Raw genomic sequence first — 23757 nt, 5'->3', positions numbered from 1 at the left:
GTCATTGTGCCAGCTTAAAATACAACAGAATGTGTAGTCACAGATACAATTTACTGTACTCATTTTGTTCTTATGTGAGTAGTGCAAAAATTATCCTACATGTTTGCTGATACTGGAGGAGCATTTTCATATTAATTACATTGTCCTCTGCCATGATGATTTCTTCACAGATTTTACCAGTTTTTTGGCCTGTAGATGATCAAAGAGTAGTTGCTCTGCTGGAGTGTAAGCAGTGAGTGATTGAGAACACTGAAAACTCAGTGGGTGATTTGGCTTTAAATGAATGTTGCATGGTGGGGAGATGCCATTGGATGCTTATACGTGATTCATAAGCTTTGGTCAGAATGATTAAATGTGACTCACCTTGTTAAATTGCCTGACAAGTGTCAGTTGCAAATGACTATTATTTAAATACACTAACTTCATTCAAATTAGAAATAGTAAGGTTAGCAGGCTACGAGAGGTGAGCTTTCCTTCCAAACTTAGAGAAGTGTGTTGAATTTTGTACACTGAGAAGACTAGCTACAAATACAGCAGCAAACATGGGCAGGGATGAATTCCCAGCATGTGAACATAGTTTCTTGTGTATTCAAACAGCAATGTGTGACTGTACTCATTTGAGGAACATACTCTTCACAACAGTCCAAAATAGCCTCCAACTCCACTGGCTTGAATATGAACAGTCGCATGCTGAATGTCAACAGTTCACAATTTTCATTGAGATTCACTTCAATGTGGACTACACAGATGGCATGAGACATTTTCAGGGTAAATGCCATATTCCTGAGTACTTATTGATCATCATACCAAATAAATGGAGGTGATTCCCACTGTTCTAATCTTTAGGTACAAGGTCTGTTCTAAAAATACTGAAACCCTTTTTTAACAATTATTTTATTCAACTCACAGATGCTTAGATCTTGTCTCCTTAAAAGTACTTTGTTATATTCACAAATTTGTCCCAGCAGTTTCACCACTTCGCCATGCAGTCATGGAAAGCAACGTTTAGAGAATCCAATAGTATACTTTATGAATTCTCATTATCGTTACTGTTGATTTCCAAATGGCATCTTTTCAACACTGATTTTAAGTTTGGGAATAAGGATAAGCCATATGGGGTGAGGTTTGCAAAGTAGGATGGTTGAGGAAGGTCATTCATTTGATGTTCTGCGCCAAACTCATGAATTGATAAAGCTGGGGTGTCAGGCACTTCATCATGATGAAGAGACCTCAAGTAGTTTTGCCACAATTGAGGTTTCTTTTCATGAAGGTTCTCACTCCAAAGTTTCAAAAATTGTGCGTAGTAATGGCGGTAGACTATTTTTTCCCCCTTCCCCTCACCTAGAGCCTTTATCAGCCCACTTTGGTCACTGCAATTTTTTTTTTCTAAAGTTACTAGAACCATCTGTGATTCCAACTTCTTCTGAAGATTTCCTAACAGTCAACAATTTGTACATACCACACCCTTGATTTCATATGTAAACACCACCAGTTGAGGTGTAGGGTAATCTTCAATTGATAGACAATTACTTTTGATTCAGAAATAACAGTCTTTGTCCAAGAGCACCACCTTCTTAAGCCTACCTCAAAAGCTCAAATATCTCCACAAAAGTTAAAATATCTCCACAAAAGTTTTCTCCACTTTTGTATTTATTTTTGTTTCATCATTGTCACCATAATTCAGACTCTGGATAAATCATTGTGAACACGTTACTGCTTTCCATTGAATTAACAGCTCAGAAAGTATGTAAGGTGTCAATAAAATGAAATGACGTGGTTTCTTGAGAACTTGTGATGGATGTATTGCTGTCAACAACACTTCACTAGGATGCTTCATTTACACCACACACTCAATGGTGTCTGCTACATGATAGAAGATGGAGAGCTTTAAATAGTACCAATTATTCAATGCATTCCTGGATTTGCATTCCAACAGGATGATGGTTCTTAAAGACATACTGTAAAAAGAAAACAGGTTTTCATCACATCAGATCAAGAAAGCAATGCTGTCCATTGGAGAATGGAGAAGAAAGAGGAGGAGCAGGAGGAGGAGTTGGGTGGGGGGGGGGGGGGGGGAGATTTTACGTCTAAGTCTGCTGCCTTGATATTCTCTTTGTGGGAAGAGCTTTCTTAAAAACTGTGAGAATCATTTAAAAAAACAACTAGTGGAAGCTATCTTTATGCCACAGGTCAAGATAACAGTTCTTCTATCAAGCATTAAGGACAATCTACTGCAGCAGTAGATAAGAATGCAGAAAATAAGAAGTCTGTGTGGTTTCTCCCGTACAAGGTTTGCAGCATTCACTTTAAAGGAATCTTTATATAACAAAAACAAGAACAAAGCCAATACCATTCACAGAATACTCCACTGCTTGAAACTTAGTTAGCTGTAAGACTTAACTTGCAACAACCATTTAATATTTTACAATGTGATGACCAAAATGGTGTCTGCTTATAATTTTAAGGTGTGGGTAGCCACAAACTGAACAAATAAATCAAATGAATACAATATCTGGTTCCCAATGAAAATATTTCTAGAATCAAACTGAACCTGCTTCATCTTGTGAATTCCTACTGCAGCACACAGCCCTAGATAACTTTTATAAAATGTGAGGGCTATCAAAGGAATAAAATATATGGTGCCCAGCATCTACATCTACAACTATTCTGCAAGCCACCTTGCAGTATGTGAGAAGAATGACTGCCAGTAAGCCTCTGTGTGGGCTCGCATCTCTCTAATTTTATCTTTGTGATCTTTCCAAGAGATATACATGCGAATTGTTTCTAAATGCGTATTTAAGTTGGCAATTCCTTTTACACCATTTAGCCACAGATACGTTTTAAAGAAATAAGTGTAACTGTTGCACAAATGATGGGTTTGAAACAGTAGTTTAAATTTTTTTAAATATGAGGAACAGATGTCAATAAAAAATCCATAAAAATCAAAATGCAAGAACTTCTTGGGTGATAATGTTAAAGGGCGAGACAGTAATATCATAGAAACATATTTTTCTGTGTTATGCATGTAAAATTGACTTAAAAAAGGAATATCAAAAAGTTTAAACACATCATGTAGTCATAAATGTGGTAATCTCATTCCTATTTCTCATTGTAAAATAGCAAAATAATAAAAATAACCATATATTTGTGTTTTGATTTTAAAACTTCAAATATTAATTAATGAACAACTGATATTTCTGTTAACAAGAAAATATTATTTTTTCATTTTCTGTTAGAAGATGTGGGACTGGGACATGTGGATGCGCCTTCCCGAAGTACGAAAAGGAAGAGAATGTGTCATACCTGATGTTTCCAGAACATACCATTTTGGAGCATCAGGGCTCAACATGAATTCATATTTCCAAGATGTGTACTTCAAAAAGCATTCATTCAACACACAGCCATACGTTGAATTAAAAAATATAGACAGGTAAATGCTGTTACATTGAAAATTGTTGTGCACTACTCCAGAGTGTGTGTGTGTGTGTGTGTGTGTGTGTGTGTGTGTGTGTGTGTGTGGGAGGGTGGGTGGGTGTTTTTTTTAATATAAATAGTTAAATTTATTAGTGTGTTACTTCGTTACTTCTATCAGTAAGGAGGCAGAGAATGATGTTTTTACAATCACAACCACTGTTTATTTTATGTATATGACTGATTCACTCATGTGTTATGTCAGGACACAGAGATGCAATTTTGTTCAGTATGCACAGTTGTATGAAGCAAAAAATCTGAGAATGATATTTAGAATCTCAAAACCGCTCTTGTGAATAAAAATATCCTAACAGTGTCTGTTCATTCAGTTAGTCAGTCTTGGTAAATCCCATCACGAAAAGAGCTGTCATGGATACAGAACATGGCAAGTTACATGAACAGGTAGCAAGAGCCACTGCAAGCAACTTCTGTAAAATGAACTGCCAAGAGATTATGAGCAGTGTTAATGTAATTACATTGACAATTATGGGAATGATTTCTGAATTACATTATCAGGAAAAAAACAACTACTTTAAAAGAAGCCACTGCTCCTTCTCTTACACCACTCAGCTATAGGCTTTAGTTAATACTTCAAACAAACCATTTATGTATCAGTACACATAACACCATAAGCTGTCTGTGTATAAAGGATGTTTGAGACCTGTACCATAAAGGCATTTTTCTTGGCAACAGTCCATCAGATCTTATCGTGTAATATACATTTTAGACTGTTGGTGCCTGGCATTAAGGCACTGATGAGTCTGCAGCCCAAATTATAATGCAGAAATTCTGAACCATACTGATTTGTGGCATCTTGCTTTCTTTATTTAACTGATTGGCTGGTATTAAAAATGATCTGCCTCCATCATTCAATGGTGCTGTACCAAGGCAACACATCAGCGGGTCCAGAAGGTTGAGGAAAATTGATATTAATGTATTAATTTGGCTATTAAATTTATCAACCTGTCATTAACCGTACATTAGGTCCATGGCTATTATCATTGGAATTATGATTAAGTGTACTGTATTAATCCATGACTGGAAACATGATTACTACATAAGTAAACACTCTTTCTGTAAAAGGGGCTGGAATTCACAACAGCTGAGGCTTCTCCACATGCATTTGATATGCCACACATCTGTTCATTTTGAGTACTTTGAAGTATCTTTGGAGGTTCCTGATATATTTGGCATATTCTGTCTTCCACATTACCTCACACTGTAGGATAATATTGATACACAATGCTTTAATGCATCCCGAAATGTAATAAGCAAAGGTAGTCAAATCTGGGGTAGCAACATCAGTGACTATGTCACTGACTCTCTCTACCATCTGCTCACCAGGAAAAGTTTAAGGTGCACCTGGTCACCAAGGGAAAATGTACTGCACATTCATCTTACTGTAGAACACCTTCTAACAACTCTGTCAGTGCATGTTTGAGAAATTCACTGCTCACCATTTAATTGTTCATAAAAAATAAGAGCACAAAAAAACAGTTGTAAGATTGGAATTAGTGGGGAAATCTATGAAAATATGCAGAAAATATGAGGAGTAATGACAAAGCAGAAGCTAATCTTCATTATGCTCTTCTGTGGAATGAAAGAGAACAGGCTAATGAAAGAAATATTCCCATATTTCTGACAAAAAGGAATCCTGAGTAGCATAGATGAGAGAAATAAGAAAAGAACCAGAATGAAACAACACCAAAGAATTGGACATACAAGAACAAATCTTTTTTTTTTAATAAAATACTAAATTTAGAAGGCTTTCAAAGCAGAAGACATAAGAAATGAGTAACTACGAGAGCAGAAAGAAAAAGACAATGGGAGAGAGGTTTAAAGAGTGCCAGAAAATGGGAAACAAAAAAGAAGAAGAACTGAATGTGTTATATGATCTCTTTCAGTAAGCACGAAAATAAAAAAAGTCCAGTAACTTTATCATAGACGAGTCCACACCAGATGTTTATGCTCCAGATGTGGTGGTAGTCTTGTTGGCATAACCAGTGGAGATTCTCTTATGCTTAATAGTGCACACTGTGGATATTAATGTCACCATTATATTTAAAAGTCAGTTAGTGCAGTGTCTGTTACAATTTTTCATGTGTCTATATAGTCTGCCTGTAAACTCAAGAGCGAGCAGCACTTTTGGTGGGGGAAGTGGCCTTTCCTGGCAGAACGTTGCCACTGGCCTACAGGGCAACCCAAAATCAGTTGCCCGTTACCTATCTAGCGGTGTATTTCGGCGTGCAGTGATATACGTCGTTTCTGTATGTGGGATCTTAGTTTCCAATCTCAGTCAGTTGACGTGTACTCACTGATATACTTCAGTATCCGGAAGTGATGGATAATCACCCTGTATTGCAAGGAAATGTGCAGAATTCGAAGGAGATATTTGCGCAGAATGAGCGTTCGATCGTCTCTAACGTTATAACAGCTTGTGTTAAGGAGGCTACACAAAAAGAACTGTTGGCTAATATTACCAGTCTCAATCAAAGGGCTGCAGTTTATGCAAAGGTCAGCCTCGCCAAAATAAGACGCATAAGGAAGGAACGCGAAAACAAGGCGCATGGTCTACTGGAATCACCACGAAGAAAAACTAATAATTTAGGGAGGAAACCCATCGTTATAGACAGTTTCACAAAATCGGTCATTCGACAAACGATGGAGGACTTTTACATAAACCAAAAAATAATGTCCACATTACGGAAATTACTCACTGGCGTGAAACAAAAAATACATTTTCGTTGCAGAAAGATGTTTTACACAAGACATTGCATGAAATGGGATTTACCTGGAAATACTTTTCAGACATGTTTACGAAGACAATGACAAAAATATCAGTGCGGATCGAACTAATACAACACACGTAATTACAAATTTCTGGTTACTTTTTAAACACTCTTCGTGTTGCAGGAATTGTTAAGTTTTAATGCAGCCCTTCAAAAAATGTTTACCTTTTAGTAGCAACACAAAGTAAGAACAAGCCTTAAATTCTACAGACTGATTGCACTATATCTGGTTCGTCTTACAAATAGAGGAATGTACATTCATATGAATAGGCATTCGGTTCTATGTTTTTAGTAGAATCCTGACTTCCGTTCTTATGTTAATATTATTTACTCTATATTGTTTTGTTTCAAAGAAACTATCGTCTTTTGTTTTCCTTATAATCTTAACGCATTTGTCTAAAAATAAACGCAGACAAAACATATCTCTACATGGCATCCTCACAGATTTAAAGCGCGCACCACGGCAGCGACTGTACTACGTTGTGGAACAGCCTGTAGAAACGCCCCGTGACGTAGCAGGGTAGGCAGAGTGGTGATTCGCTCGCTCGCTCTTCAGTTTACCGACAGACTATAGTAAACCATACAGCTGATGTAATATGGTATTCACAATTTGTGAATACATTTCGTAAGATTTCATCAGTACACAGTGTCAACAGGCTTACCACAGTAACAACACCAGTTTCTGTCAGACCACCAAAGTTAAGCACAGCCTGGTTTGGTTAGCACTTGGATAGATCACTGTCCAGGTCTGCTGAATGCTGTTGGCAAGTGAGGTGCACTCATGTGTTGTGAGGCCAATTGAGGAGCTATGTGATTCAGAAGTAGCAGCACTGATCATGAAAACTGACAACTGACAGGAGAGCAGTGTGCCAACCACATGCCCCTCAGTGTCCACATCCGGTGAGCCTAAGGTCTGAGGATGACATGGCAGCCAGTCTGTACCATTGGGCCTTCAAAATCTGTTCAGATGGTGTTTGTTTGTTTGTTGAACAGTACACAGTATAACAGTCATGAAGTCAAAATTTTGATTTACAAACCAGATGCAGAAGGTAATTCTTCTCTGGAAATAATCTTCACTTAATGCCAGTCACATCTGACCTCTGTCATTAATCCATGCCTCCAACTGCTGAAAAAGATGTAGTGACTGCCATGGGCAATCTTGAAGTCTCTTCAATCCCTGTTAATAGGTAATTCTGGTGACATTCTCAGATTTCCATAAGCAAGCCAAATTCTTCATCATTAAAATATACCATTACTGAACAAATAACATAATAAATCTGAAAATATCACAGAAACCTATGCCAGTGACCTCTGGCAATGTACCAGGAAAGAAACCTCTTGTTAAATGTGAGTAATGGCATTAGTAGTGAGGAAATGAAAGCTACATTGTGTATCATCAATTGATTGAGTGGCATGGAATACAGCCAGGAAGTTTTTCTTTTTGAAGATATCCCCAGAACAGTTCAGAATACCAAAAAATCTTTTTAGTCAAAAAAAGAAGTTCAGTTTTGAGAGCTCTTTTCAAGGGCACTAAAATTTTTGTCATGTTTCCATTTTAAATTCTAAAGTTGACTTCATTTTCTCTATTTTCCACAAACTTTTGGGCAATGTTAAGTATAAAATTCTCTTCACTCTTATCAGTTTGCCTGTAATGCATTTTACCCATAAAAGATTGGACGCATCATATCCAGAAAAAAGTGCTTATTCAGGAGGTCTGAAACATCCTGTATACTGGCCAAACGGAAATATGTTTAATACAAACTTTAAAGTTGATTAGAACTTACATCCCTAAGACCAAATATGCGAAAAATTACTGGAGTGGCTGATAAGGTACCCTTTCACTTTTCTCCTTAATACCTGGGGATTTTTAGTTCCCCACTTGAAATCTACTGGCAGCTTGTTACAGACTTTTGCACCAGAATGTAAAACACCATTGTCAACCTTAGAGGGGGAAGAATAACCTACATGGAAATTATTTTTCCTTTTAGTATTGTGGCTGTGACTTTCACATTGCATCCTAAAATTTACTGTTGTTGTTAAACAAAAATACCATTGGATAGTAAATTTACTGTCACATTTGTGTAAGACTCCTTAGGTCTCAAAAGAGGGTTCTGATACATATTTGGTTGACAGTTTTAAACAATATTCTTACAGCACACTTGTGTAGAGTAAATAATTATTTGACATTAACTGCATTGCTCCACAAGAATGACCACTGCCAAACTGTGGCCTAGAGCAGAGTTGACAACACAATGATGGGACACATTGCATATGAATTCTCTTTGCAACACATTCTTCAATATTGTAACCCTCCTGGCTTCAGTATTCACTAGCCCCGGCCTGAAAATCCAGCTCCACTCCCACTCCACAACCCAAGCTTCATTCATCCTGCACCCACACACTTCTCTCCATAGTCTACCCCCCTCTGTTCACTCTTGCCCTCGCAGTCCACTTCTCCTTGTCATCCTGTGCTCAGTACAAATCCCTCTACCTGTAATCAGAACAAACTCAACTGTGCCACACTCCTGTTTCATGTGCCAGTCTCCTCTCCCTCCCAGCCAATAACAGCCTTTTTCCATCTCTCCCTCCCACTCACCCCAACTCCTTTCTCACCTTCTCTATTCCACCGCAGTTGAGATGCAGTGTAAGCACAGTGAAGCCACACAGGAGTAGGCATTTGTACACATGTATGAATGTATGTATGTACGTACACTACCTGAAAAAAAGTGAGGCAGCTAGAAGGAGAGGAGAAATGAATGGAAACTTAATGGGTTGAGAAGTTATGTGATTTTATTTCAGTAATTACCAAATTGCGTCATATTTACAAAGAAGAACTCACTTATCAGTATCACATTGCACCACCTCTGGCCTAGATGCATGTACTGATTTGTTTGGCAAAGGTGTCATAAGGCCATAGTATCCTCTCCTGAGACAAACTGGTCCACAACTGTTGTAACTGGCCCATGATGTTCTGGTTAAAGGCACTGCAATGTAGCTAATATTCAAGCTGGTCCCACACCTGTTCAATCAGGAACAGATCTGGGGATCTTGCAGGCCACAGTAGTGTATCAACATCACACATACAGTTTGTAGGGACACTTGCCATGTGTAGTTGACCATTATTCTATTGCAAAATGGCAACATATTACTGTTACGTAGCATTTAACACACGAGTATGCAGAATGCCCTTGACATACACTCCTGGAAATTGAAATAAGAACACCGTAAATTCATTGTCCCAGGAAGGGGAAACTTTATTGACACATTCCTGGGGTCAGATACATCACATGATCACACTGACAGAACCACAGGCACATAGACACAGGCAACAGAGCATGCACAATGTCGGCACTAGTACAGTGTATATCCACCTTTCGCAGCAATGCAGGCTGCTATTCTCCCATGGAGACGATCGTAGAGATGCTGGATGTAGTCCTGCGGAACGGCTTGCCATGCCATTTCCACCTGGCGCCTCAGTTGGACCAGCGTTTGTGCTGGACGTGCAGACCGCGTGAGACGACGCTTCATCCAGTCCCAAACATGCTCAATGGGGGACAGATCCGGAGATCTTGCTGGCCAGGGTAGTTGACTTACACCTTCTAGAGCATGTTGGGTGGCACGGGATACATGCGGACGTGCATTGTCCTGTTGGAACAGCAAGTTCCCTTGCCGGTCTAGGAATGGTAGAACGATGGGTTCGATGACGGTTTGGATGTACTGTGCACTATTCAGTGTCCCCTCGACGATCACCAGAGGTGTACGGCCAGTGTAGGAGATCGCTCCCCACACCATGATGCCGGGTGTTGGCCCTGTGTGCCTCGGTCGTATGCAGTCCTGATTGTGGCGCTCACCTGCACGGCGCCAAACAAGCATACGACCATCATTGGCACCAAGGCAGAAGCGACTCTCATCGCTGAAGATGACACGTCTCCATTCGTCCCTCCATTCACGCCTGTCGCGACACCACTGGAGGCGGGCTGCACGATGTTGGGGCGTGAGCGGAAGATGGTCTAACGGTGTGCTGGACCGTAGCCCAGCTTCATGGAGACGGTTGCGAATGGTCCTCGCCGATACCCCAGGAGCAACAGTGTCCCTAATTTGCTGGGAAGTGGCGGTGCGGTCCCCTACGGCACTGCGTAGGATCCTACGGTCTTAGCGTGCATCCGTGCATTGCTGAGGTCCGGTCCCAGGTCAATGGGCACGTGCACCTTCCGCCGACCACTGGCAACAACATCAATGTACTGTGGAGACCTCACGCCCCACGTGTTGAGCAATACGGCGGTACGTCCACCCGGCCTCCCGCATGCCCACTATACGCCCTCGCTCAAAGTCCGTCAACTGCACATACGGTTCACGTCCACGCTGTCGCGGCATGCTACCAGTGTTAAAGACTGCGATGGAGCTCCGTATGCCACGGCAAACTGGCTGACACTGACGGCGGCTGTGCACAAATGCTGCGCAGCTAGCGCCATTCGACGGCCAACACCGCGGTTCCTGGTGTGTCCGCTGTGCCGTGCGTGTGATCATTGCTTGTACAGCCCTCTCGCAGTGTCCGGAGCAAGTATGGTGGGTCTGACACACCGGTGTCAATGTGTTCTTTTTTCCATTTCCAGGAGTGTATTTTTGTGTTGTCAGAGTTCCCTTCGTCATGACCAGCCACATCCCAAAGTCATACCCAGTGGCTCCCCACACCATGACACCAGGAGCAACATTTCTGTGTCTCTCCAAAACTTTGAACCATCTTCCCAGGTCGCCATCATATTTACTGATGACAGTCATCTGGGGTAATGCAGAATGGTGATTCATTGCTGAATGTGGTGCAAAGCCATTCATCAGCAGTCCATGCCTCCTGGTCCCAGCATCACCCCAAATGCAGCCGTTCATGTTGTGGTGTTAAAAGAAACCTATCCATTGGACACAATTCCCTCATCTAGCTGCTGTTAGTGTTCAGCCAATGGTGTTGGATGACACAGATTGTTGCAGGGAGTTTACTACTTGTTCTTCGATGGCAGGCAAAAATGTGAAGTGGTGACAGTGTGCCTGGTGCACAAAATGGTGATCATCCCTTGTGCTGACCATAAGTGGTTGACTGGAACTTCGATGACATGTATGCCTGCCATCCCATTCGCATGCAGGTGAGTATTGGGCCACTGTCATGTCTGAATGCCCCACAAATCTGTATACTGCACAATTCATCCTGTCAGCCAAATGGGGATCCACAATGACACCCATTTTGAATCCTGTCAAGTGCTGATAACACTGACTCACATAAATGTCCAGCATCTCTGTATCCTTCACAATGATCACTCAATATCTGATACTGTTCTCACCCTTTATATACCCTGCTGCTTAAGTCAAAAGTTAAAAGAAAGCTCTCAACTATTTACAGTACGGACTGTACCTACTGACGACATAGTATGTGGGATCATAAAGTGACCATCCATTTAGTCTGTGTTGGATGCACTGTAATTTGGGCCTGTATCATCACTAAAAGATGCCTACAATAAAGATATGCTTGTAGGTCAGGTAAAACAGTGGCATATGGAAGGTGAGAATTGTTTCAGATATAGCCTGAAAAAAATTGAAGGTGTTATTTTTCATATACTGGCACCAAAATATGTGCTTCCTTCCTCAAGTTAATTCTTGTGTAGTGATAAATATTTGTTGATGCATTGTGTATTGTCAATAACTTTAAAGAGAATGCCACTGAACAGGAATCCTTCAGATTGTAGCACAATTGTGCATAATTTAAACTCTTCCTCCACAGTCACTTTTAAGTGATGTTAAGTGTAAAGAATGAAATAAGTGTTTTTATACATTAATGTGGCCACCTGTCAAAAGCCTGAATAACCACCGTGTGCAGTGCTGACTGTTGTGAAACATGCAGGAAGAGGATCAATGAGGTTCTGGAAGGTACTGACATGAATGTGGAGCCATGCCAACTTCAATGCCACAGCCAGCTGTGCAAGGTTTCTTGGTTGAGGATCCAAGGCACAAACAGCCTGACTGAGTGGGTTTAAATCTGGGGAGTTGGGTGTCCAGGGGAGTATGGTGAACTCATCCTGGTGCTCTTCAAACCAAACACATACACTGCGAGCTGTGTGACAACTTGTACTGTCCTGCTGGTAGATGCCCCCATGCCAAGGATAAACAAACTGTATGGTCCCCAACATTAGATACATGCATGTGTTGAGCCATTGTGCCATCCAGAATGATGATATCACCATGGAAATGCCACAAAAACATTCCCCAGACTATAAGCCCCCGTCCTCCAGCCTGGAACTTTCTGATGAGTGTTGCAGGGTGTCTGCTTTCAGACATTTCACACTGTTCACACCAATGGCCATCTGTCTGATGGAGCACAAAATATGATTCATCTGAAAAGACCACCTGTTGCCACTCACTGGACATCCAGTTTTGGTATTGGTGTGCATAGTCAAGCTTTTGATGCCGATGAGGATCAGTCAGCAACATTCACTGAATGGTTGTTGATGATACACGGTTGGTAGCCTTCTGGTTCATTTTGGCAGTCAGCTGCTCAACAGTTGCACATCTGTTCATGCAGTCACATCATGTCTCATTCACCTTCATCACCTATGGCCCGTGCTCCACCACAGTTGCCTCAGCCCCGGTTTGGATAGTGCTATTCTGTCACGCAAGGTATACTTTACCCACCGCAACCTGCAAACAGTGTACAGACTTGGTTATTTTAGAAATGCTTCCACCCTTGGCCCAAAAGTCAATGCTCGTGTCCTTTTGGATGGCAGATAAATCACTCTATTTCTGCATTATGACGAGGACTAGACTGTTTTCTGCATCCACCCTGACAACTTTTATATACTCTCCACTGTTAGTGCAGCCACCTGCAGTCTGAGTGTGGTTATTGCATGCTAACACTGAACAGTGGTGGTGGTCACATTAATGTGAGTGGACCATATATTTTGAGCATCTTTTCATGCATTGTACTGTAAATTAAGATATATGTCATAAGACTGAAGACCTCTAAGAGTCTATAATTCATGCATTAAAATTCTTTAAAAAAGTGGCAAAATTAAAACACTTAATTTAATGAAATTGTAATCCTAGATTCATTTTACGTGTGCAAAATTGGAAACTATACATTTTGTTTTTGTTTTGTTCTGTTTTAGTATCAAGAAAGATAATTATGAAGAAGTGATCATTGGAATGATAAAGCGTGCTAATATTTTAGATCACAGCAAGTCACCATGTGAAGAGAGTTTTGTCCCAGAAAAAAAGGTTTGTCTTGACGCTGACATAACATGCATGTTATTTGGCAAGTTCTTCATTTTGTTGTTGATGTTCATTAGTCTCACATTACTTCCACAGATCATGTACTCATAATCAAAAGAAAGCTGTACTAATAAATTGTCATTTTTCTGCTTTTAATTCTTCTCTGATTTTCAGCCCAGATGTGTGGTTTATAGCAGGTTGCTTGTCTAGATTACTCCACAGTATTGCTTTGAATATGCATGATTTTCTGCACATTGCATTAAGAACTTAGTGCACCTCCTTCACACAGTAGGGGGGCATTTTTTTATTTCTCCTGTGGAGAGTAGGCCTACTTGTAGTTAGCTTAATTTTCCCAAGTGGGACAGTATAACTGCATGTGCAAAACAGAGTAGCACCAACAGTTAAAATCAAATTCAACTGCAAGCATAACTTGTTTATACAATGCACTCCAGTGAAGAATACAGCTAATAATGAACACCTAAATTGTTGTTATGTAAAAACAAACATAACTGTCAACCAAAACTTATTCTTGAACTAAATATATAAAATGCACAGTAATATATCTCCAGATACTCCTACCTGTAAATACCATACTGTATTCAGAGGAACATAACTACAAATATATTCATCATGATCCCACATCACTTTCTCCATCTATATAAGAGAGCTCCTGTAACCAAAAAGTTGATCACACAACAGTCACACTTCTGCAATTTTTTATATTTATGTAAGTGAAGTTTAGAACTCAAATATCAACCATACAAAGCATTTCAATGCAACTCTCAAAAATTGTCAAGAAAATAGGGTTTGACGTTTTTCTGAGCAGCTTTGATACTCAAAGACAGATTGATTTTTTGATAGGCGGCATCAAACTGTGATAAAGTACTTGTTTGCTGTGTTGGCAGTCCAGTTTTGAGTCCTGACTGTGGTAAATTTTTAAACAAATGGTCATGTTCGACACACATATCTGTGAAGACTAAAATATGTGAAGATGAAAAAAAAAATTAATTTGTAATGTTTATCTTTAACTGAAATGAACTTTATTTATAATCTTTCATAAAAAATTGATAATTAGGAATTTATATTTGCTGTGAAAACTAGATTTTTGTATGTGATATGAAATTTGAAATGAGAAAATGTCCATTTTTCATAAAACTGAGAATTAGATATGTGTCAAACAGTATACATTTGCTGAATTTTATATTTAAATTGAAAAAAAAAGAAAAAGAATAGTTCAAAATAAGACTTGAATGAGAAATTACCAGTCACAAGCCCTACTGATTGTTTTTTCCCAACTTTATGCATTGTACACCTCATGGAAATGCTTGCAGAATATGCACCTTTGTGTAAAAATTTGCATCAATCAGAAACTGAACCCAGGGTGCCCACTTGGCAGACAAGAACTCTACCACAGAGCCACACTGCCTGTTGAAAAATTGAACTTTTCTTGAGGTGTTAAAAAGAACTTCTAACCTTCAGAGTTTATTTTCTTGAGAATTTTTTAGAGCTGCATCTATCAGCTTTGTGAGACCAATATTTGAGATCTGAAATTCACGTACCATGAATACAAAAAATAACAAAAATCTGTCTGCCATGCAGTCCCCTTGTAAGCATAAAAAATATGAATCCAGTTTAATGAACCAATTAGGATATATACACAACTTAAAAATGACTAAATTGTGCTTTCTGAGGATTACACTATAGGTTCGAACAGCCATAATTAAATAAATTTGGCATCAAAACAAGCCACTTGCTCCACCAATACCTATGGAATTCCCAGTTGTGTGTGAAGAAATTAAACCAGATTAGTGAACCAATATAGAGATACAGGCAATTAAAACTGTGCACTTAATTTGAATGACTACTAAATATTTGTCAAATCTGCTGTATCTGATGGTGTATCAGCACTGCTAAGTTTTAGCTTGGAAACTAACTGCAAGAGCACTTGTTTGGTTGCTCAGGTTGGGAGTGCAATATATCTACTCAGTGACAATACAGGTCGTACTACAACATATTTTTAAGAAGGTAATACCACATTTCTTGGTAGAATGTTATTACAGTACATGTACTTTGTAGAGAAACTAATTGGTTTGACTTTAGGTAATGCTCACAACCTTGCCAAATTTGCTACTCAATATTACTTACTATTTGGAAAAAAACTGTGGGGGCTGAGAAAAGTGTAGATCCTAAGATTGGGTTGGGATGGAAATAGTCACCTGGAAAAGTAATTGTAAAGGGGGGAGGGCAAAGAGACATATAAAAATGATCTGTATAAGTTTTGAAGCCACTGGGGTTCTTAAACTGATTGGTGACAGCCACAGTGACATTAAGTCCAAGTTTGAATAAGTAATTGGGCAACAGTGGGTAATAACTAAAAAGAAAGGATTTTTGATTGTTCTGTATCAGTTCTTGCGTGAATCATGGGGATATTCTTCCCTGGCATGAAAGTTCAGTTTCCCTCAGTGCAGCTTGTGATATATGCCAGATGTAGCTAACACATTACTATCTGCTGTAAGAGGAATGCCATCAGCTCTGCAGAGAAAATGCAATTTTCATTTGAAAACAGTGCATAAATTAAATTTTTCTTCACTCTTGGTGGAAGTCTACAAATCTAAGGCTTCAGCTTTGTGTTGAATAATTCACTTTTTCTCAAACAGATTGGACTTGTCAAAAGATATAATAGAACCTACTGAAGTAGTCATTTTCCATTCACACCTTTCTTGTTATAGCCCTGAGTGATCATTTATGCTTACGGGCAATTTCAGACAATTTTTCACTCCTAGAATGGTTTAAATCTCTGCCAGCTTAATGGCATTGTGTGTGTGTGTGTGTGTGTGTGTGTGTGTGTGTGTACATCAATGGAAAAATAAAATTAGTACACCATTTTAAAAGTTTTCAATTCACTCGGGATTAATTGTTGCAACAGTGCCTGTGGTGTAATATATGAAATGATTACATTTACAGATCAACGGCACACACACTTCTGAGGTACTGGGCATTGACCCATGCTGGAACACTCATATTATTATGTGGTGTAGCCTCCATAGGCAACACTGCAGGTGCCAACTTTGGCATCCAGTTGATCATACAGATGGCAAATACTATCCTGGAATCCTGCTTGACCTGTTCACATAGTACTACAAGAGTTGCTGATTGACAAGTTGTACAAGTCACTTCTTGTTCCATCATATCCCACATATGCTCAATTCAAGACAAGTCTGGAGACTGTGCTGGTCAGGGATTTTGCTGCACATCTTGCAGAGCATGTCGAGTTTCACAGTCAGTGTTTGGGCAATCATTATCCTGTTGGAACAACACAGCACCTTCCTGTTGCAAGAATGGCAAAAAATGGGTCTAACAGCATTATACACATGCCAAGCATTGGTCAATGTCGCCTCCAGAAACACCAAAGGTGAATGTGAGTTGTAGCTTATCACACCCCAGACCTGGTGTGGAACCAGTGTGTCTTGAATGAATGCAGTCTATGAGACAGCGCTCACCAGGTCCATGCTGTACATGCAAATGACCATCACTTGCATGAAGGTAGAATCTGCTTTCATTGCTGAAAATCATGGCATGCCATTCTATCTTCCAAGTGATCCTCTGATGGCACAAGTCAAGCCATGCCTGTCAATGCTTTGGTGTGAGTGGGATAGAGGTGTGTGCGCCCTTAGTCCCGATGCTAATAACCAGTTCACGACAGTTCGTGTTGACATGTCTGGGTTCCCAAGCCCTCTTATCTGTTCTATGGTAGCTGTACAATCTGGCACTACTGCCCTTACAATATGACGATCCTGGCAGGAATCTGCGCTGTATGGACATCCAGAACCTCGTGTAAAGGTGTGGGAATATTAATGTGGCCATTGATACCAGTATCATTGCACAACTGATACAGCATGTCCAACTTGTGTGCAAGTCTCCAAAAGGAGCATCCTACAACTCGGAAGACCATAGTTTGACCCCTTTCGAACTTGCATGGTTGGCTCTAGGAAGCTTGAGTGTGTCTCTGTTGCATGGCTGCCTGCGTGCTTCACATGTTCACACCACACTGAGCCTTCTAGCTTCATTATGAAAGGGTAGACACAGATGGCACTCTGCTAGCTATACCACTATGCTATCTGTTAGTAGACAATGCTGAAGCCATTATCAGTACATCTATTATCCCTTAGGTGCCATATGCCATCATCAGGTCAAAGTCAACATAATCATTCCAGATGTACAAATTTTTTTTTTTTTCTGTCAATGTGTAGGCTGAATCACCTAAAACTTGCACTGCAAATATTGTGGAAATGGAGAGAGCTATTGATGTGTGGTTTTGCAGAAAGGCTTGGTAGTCAGGGGCTCATGTTGTTAGCCAATACACAGATTGTAATAATAATTAGAAAGTATATTTTTGTGCAAACATACACTTTTTAAGGGGAACAATGCCTTTTGCAAATAGCAAACTAAAATCAGGGTAAATCAGAATGTCAGTGGTTCCTGTTGCAGGATTCAAGTGCAGTTCATTTACAAGATATTCTATTTTGAAAAGTTCCCCTACTGACACTTGTTTGGGCCATTCAACCTGCTTAGTCACTAGTCGTGATGTTATGTTTGCTTACAGTGTGCTTGTGTGTTTCTTGATTACATTGCAAGTTGCTAGTCAGTTAGTGTGTGACAGTCCAAGCTGTAGGTCACAAGAGGATGAGGGAATTTGCCAAGGAAACAAATGATGACTGAAGAGGAGGATATTTATGTTCTTCCTGCTGCTGCAGTTTTCAGCATGTTAACTTCCACACAATTGCATGAAGAAGTGGCATGACTCAGGCATGTGTCCTATGCTTGCTCCATCAATACAGATTCCATCCCTATCACATGTCTTAGATTTATCATGTATCTTGTTTAGTGATGAAGCCATGTTTACCAGTCATGGCCAGATAAACTGCCAAAACATGCACTATTGGCCTGTTGACAATCCCTGTTGGCTTCATCAGGTGGAATATCAGTTTCCATGGAGTATAAACGTTTTGTGTGGGATAGTGAGCCATAAGTTCATAGGCCCATTTTACATTGATGGAACACTGAATGCACACAAGTATCACATCCTCCTAACAGACCATCTTCTACAGATGCTAGATGATGTTCCTCTGCAGACCAGGACGAACTTGTGGTACCAACATGATGGCTGTCCAGCCCATAGTGCACAAAATACTACAGCACATCTTCAAAAACTTTTTCCAAATCATTGGACTGAATGCAGGGGACCTGTACCGTGGCTGGCCCATTGCCCAGATTTTATACCTGCAGGCTTTTCTCTGTGGGGAATACTGAAAACACTGTCTGCAAGGGCATACCAACTACACTTAATGGTTCGTAACAACATATTACTGCAGCCTGCTCAGACATCTCTGCTGTAATGCTAGCACATGTACAGCAATTGTTCCATACCAGACTGGAAGCATGTATTGCCACTGCCAGTGGTCATTTTGAACACAACCTGTGGTGGTCAATTGTCTTATTACTGGTCAGAATACACATAACTAGTATATGCGCTTGTGTTCATCATAAGCGTGTGCTACCACAGGTATTGTACAAGTGTAAGTGTGGGAACTTTTCAAAATACAATATCTTGTAAATGAATTCCACTAGAACTCTGCAACAAACATCACTGACATTCTAATTTACCCTACTGTTAGTTTTTTAATGTCAATAGGCATTGCTCTATTTAAACAAGTGTATGTTTGCACAAAAATACACTTTCTAAGTATTATTATAATCTGTTGATTGGCTAACAATACAAGCTCCTGACCACCAATCCAGTCTGTGAAAACTGCACATCAATAGCACTTCCCATTTCCACACTATTTCCTTCAAGTTTTAGGTGACTCACCCTGTGTGTGTGTGTGTGTGTGTGTGTGTGTGTGTGTGTGTGTGTGTGTGTGTGTGTGTCTGTGTGTTCAAAACAAATACATCAAAGTTTTTCAGCAGCCACCAGGGCCAGATTAAGGCCCAAGTGAAACAAGCCACTGCTTGGGGCACTACAACTACAAGATTTCTATACAGGATGTATCACAATTAGTAGTGGTCATGTGGGGCACTGAGGTGAGAAGGATTCTCAAGTATAGGATCAGAATACAGTGTGTATCACGATAAACAAAAACTAACACAGATGATAATGTGCAAGGGAAAAGAGGTAGAGGGGCTGAGGCAAATAACAAGTTTCTTGTGTGGAAAAATGTTCTTGAACCAGCCCTGGCCCTGGTGACCACTCATTTTGAATTGGGAAATCTAAAGTAGTACTCCTATCTTTCAGCTTCCTTCCATTCCCAAGAGCTGTTTCTCACTGTTGTAAGTGATGCCAAATTTGTTATATAAATACATTGCTATCAACAGCAGTAAATACTTCTCAATTTAACCCCTGTGCCTGTCATATTATTACATTACATGCAGTTACAGAACTGATGAGGAAGGTGGAATACACTTGTAGGCTCACTGACCTTTCAGCCATTAAGCTGAAAAGTGTAGTTCCAGTAATAGCGACTTAATTACTACAGTTTCAAAATCACCTAGGAGATATGCAGCTAAATGTGTTACACCTTTCTTTTAGACATTTAAAACTCCATTTCTTCCTTTCTTTTTTATAACCCATGTGAACTTATATGTATCACCCTGAATGAGAGACCTTACTCATGAGGATATTTTCTAGAATGGCTTCACTGTGCATCTGAGATGGACTATCTTTTGCTTCTACTGCAGCTCTAATATGTATGCCATACAGATGTGTGTCTCCCCTTTCTTATATCATAATATCCATGTCAACACCTGTGCCTGTTGAACATAGCATAATATACCTACAGCTCTCCTAAAGAGCCTTATGAGCTCCTCACAATTAAGCACAGAATACCCTAACTCTTCCAACACTAGAATGGCAGCTGAACGGTTTATTTTGATTTCATAAAAGGTTAATGCAACAAATAGATAGACAGTAGCAGTATAACCACTCAACTGACAGACTGATCAAATTATGGCAAGTTCAATAGTCAAGAAGTCGAACATTATATTCTTTGTTACAGCTTTTGTATCTTCTTTGTACTACTGTGTAGCTGGGAAAATGTGCCTGTATGGTGCTCTTTTGTTGAGAAGTAAATTGTGGTAAATGAAGAAGGATTCATTAAAGTGCAAACTGTATACACTTGTCAGCTATAATGGTGACCCTGACATGACATTTTGTGGAATTTCTTTTTTATTCTGAGCAATAATTACACCCCGACATTATGACGATGCCCCCCACCACCATCAAGACAGAAGATCAAGGATTGCTGACAACTGGTTCTTCCTCAGTCTCCTACTGTTCCTGACTTACATACTGCCTCTTCTGGCAACACCTTGAGATGCAGTAATGTAAGGCTACTGCCTTTTTGGCCTGCAAGGCCACAATTATGGTTAGCACAAGCAGAAGATGCCATTTTTCAACTGCACATTACTTCAGATGCAGACCAATTCACCTTTGTCTTTTCGCAGATATACTTCATCATTATTGAGCAAGTGGATATTCTGGCTCCTCATTCTTTTGCAGTGTTCAGAGAAACTGTTTTGCAGCGTTTCCTTGTGTTCCCAGAATCTTGTTGCAAAAGACTGTGGGCAGTAATTTTGGTGCTGGTGCTTAGAAGTAGATACCTTAGGGGTTGCGAAGCAACTCAAATCGCTTGATACGGGCAAGTCTTCAGGTCCAGATTGTATACCGATTAGGTTCCTTTCAGATTACGCTGATACTATAGCTCCCTACTTAGCACTCATATACAACCGCTCGCTCAGTGATAGATCTGTACCTACAGATTGGAAAATTGCGCAGGTCGCACCAGTGTTCAAGAAGGGTAGTAGGAGTAATCCATTTAACTACAGACCAATATCATTGACGTCAGTTTGCAGTAGGGTTTTGGAGCATATACTGTATTCAAACATTATGAATCACCTCGAAGGGAACGATCTATTGACACATAATCAGCATGGCTTCAGAAAACATCGCTCTTGTGCAACGCAGCTAGCTCTTTATTCGCACGAAGTAATGGCCGCTATCGACAGGGGATCTCAAGTTGATTCCGTATTTCTAGATTTCCGGAAAGCTTTTGACACCGTTCCTCACAAGCGACTTCTAATCAAGCTGCGGAGCTATGGGGTATCGTCTCAGTTGTGCGACTGGATTCGTGATTTCCTGTCAGGAAGGTCGCAGTTCGTAGTAATAGACGGCAAATCATCAAGTAAAACTGAAGTGATATCAGGTGTTCCCCAGGGAAGCGTCCTGGGACCTCTACTGTTCCTGATCTATATAAATGACCTGGGTGACAATCTGAGCAGTTCTCCTAGACTGTTTGCAGATGGTGCTGTAATTTACCGTCTAGTAATGTCATCCGAAGACCAGTATCAGCTGCAAAGCGATTTAGAAAAGATTGCTGTATGGTGTGTCAGGTGGCAGTTGACACTAAATAACGAAAAGTGTGAGATGATCCACATGAGTTCCAAAAGAAATCCGTTGGAATTCGATTACTCGATAAATAGTACAATTCTCAAGGCTGTCAATTCAACTAAGTACCTGGGTGTTAAAATTACGAACAACTTCAGTTGGAAGGACCACATAGATAATATTGTCGGGAAGGCGAGCCAAAGGTTGCGTTTCATTGGCAGGACACTTAGAAGATGCAACAAGTCCACTAAAGAGACAGCTTACACTACACTCGTGCGTCCTCTGTTAGAATATTGCTGCGCGGTGTGGGATCCTTACCAGGTGGGATTGATGGAGGACATCGAAAGGGTGCAAAAAAGGGCAGCTCGTTTTGTATTATCGCGTTATAGGGGAGAGAGTGTGGCAGATATGAAACACGAGTTGGGATGGAAGTCATTACAGCATAGACGTTTTTCGTCGCGGCGAGACCTTTTTACGAAATTTCAGTCACCAACTTTCTCTTCCGAATGCGAAAATATTTTGTTGAGCCCAACCTACATAGGTAGGAATGATCATCAAAATAAAATAAGAGAAATCAGAGCTTGAACAGAAAGGTTTAGGTGTTCGTTTTTCCCGCTCGCTGTTCGGGAGTGGAATAGTAGAGAGATAGTATGATTGTGGTTCGATGAACCCTCTGCCAAGCACTTAAATGTGAATTGCAGAGTAGTCATGTAGATGTAGATGTATCCCCCTCCCAGCTACTATGCTCAATTCCTGCTTTGGCAGGTCTGGAACTCCTTAAGCAATGGATCACTGACACAGGGAAGGCTCTGTATGAGGCTCAGGTGGAATTACGAGGTTTAATGACAGTACCCATTGATGCTGTTTATTGGGCCAATGTCATTGCGCAACAGTTGCTTCAAAAATTCCCTGCAATTACAGTTCTGATTTGAGTACTGAGCCAGTGGGAACATCCACCACATTAACACAATGCTGGGACAGCCTGTTGCTTTCCGCCCACAGAACTACCTCTGGAGAAGTTAATGGCAGCTAAAGCTGCTTTCAAAGCAATTCTAATGGACAAAACAGTGTCTTGCTCTAACAGTGTATGGGCTGCCCCCTTACAAATGGTTCCCAAAACAGGTACGTCTTGGCATATGTGCAGTGATTATAGGGACTGAACTCCCACACTATGCCAGACTAGTACCCAATACTGAACGTGTTGGATTTGGTAAGTAGTTTAGAAGGTACCTCTGCATTCAGTGTCATAGATTGCTCTAAGGCTTCTGCACAGATTCTGATGGCAGAGGAAGAGAAGCACAAAACCACAGTTGCAATGCCTATCGGGCTATTGCAACACATCATCATGACTTTGTCTTCATAACACTGCTCAGATGTGACACCATTTTATGGACAAGATTCCATATGGTTTAAGCCATATTTATTGCTTAATAAAGCATTTACGCATTTTTCTGATAAGGTGAGTGACCGTAGTTCCCATTTGAACATGGTTTTCTCTCATCTTGATGCATAAAGCATCAAACTTAACAAGGACAGTTGTGTATTTGGTAAGGAAAATGTACAATTCCTGGGTTACCTTGTATCAAGAGACAGCATTTCTCCTACTCCTCAGAGAGTCTCAGATATTTTGTAGATGCCCCTTCCCATCACATTCAGTTATGAAGGTTTGTAGGTAAGTTCAGTTATTACCGGTGACACCTAGTGAAGCTTGCAGAAATTATAGGACCTATCAATAATCTGCTAAAAGGCAAACACGCTTCTGGTAAAAGAAAAGTCCCCTTGATGGGTCCAGCTGAAGAGGCTTTC

At 40.3% G+C, this 23757-nt stretch overlaps 1 protein-coding gene across 7 annotated transcripts in view; it reads left to right on the top strand.

Annotated features, from left to right (window-relative positions):
- The window catches only part of LOC126297807 (protein O-linked-mannose beta-1,2-N-acetylglucosaminyltransferase 1-like), a 1990313-nt gene that overhangs the window by 1943032 nt on the left and 23524 nt on the right, over positions 1-23757 (top strand). For 4 of the 7 annotated variants that reach the window (XM_049989012.1, XM_049989013.1, XM_049989014.1 and 1 more), the window contains 2 exons: positions 3237-3430; positions 13409-13517. In XM_049989012.1, the coding sequence (XP_049844969.1) occupies positions 3237-3430; positions 13409-13517 (303 nt within the window). The remainder of the gene's footprint in view (positions 1-3236; positions 3431-13408; positions 13518-23757) is intronic. The other 3 variants (XM_049989016.1, XM_049989017.1, XM_049989018.1) reach the window with 1 other exon arrangement.

The sequence above is a fragment of the Schistocerca gregaria genome, chromosome X (genome assembly GCF_023897955.1).
Source record: "Schistocerca gregaria isolate iqSchGreg1 chromosome X, iqSchGreg1.2, whole genome shotgun sequence".
Classification (NCBI taxonomy): Eukaryota; Metazoa; Arthropoda; class Insecta; order Orthoptera; family Acrididae; genus Schistocerca; species Schistocerca gregaria.
Note: the sequence above shows the minus strand (reverse complement) of the source record. Positions and strands in the feature narration are given on the sequence as shown.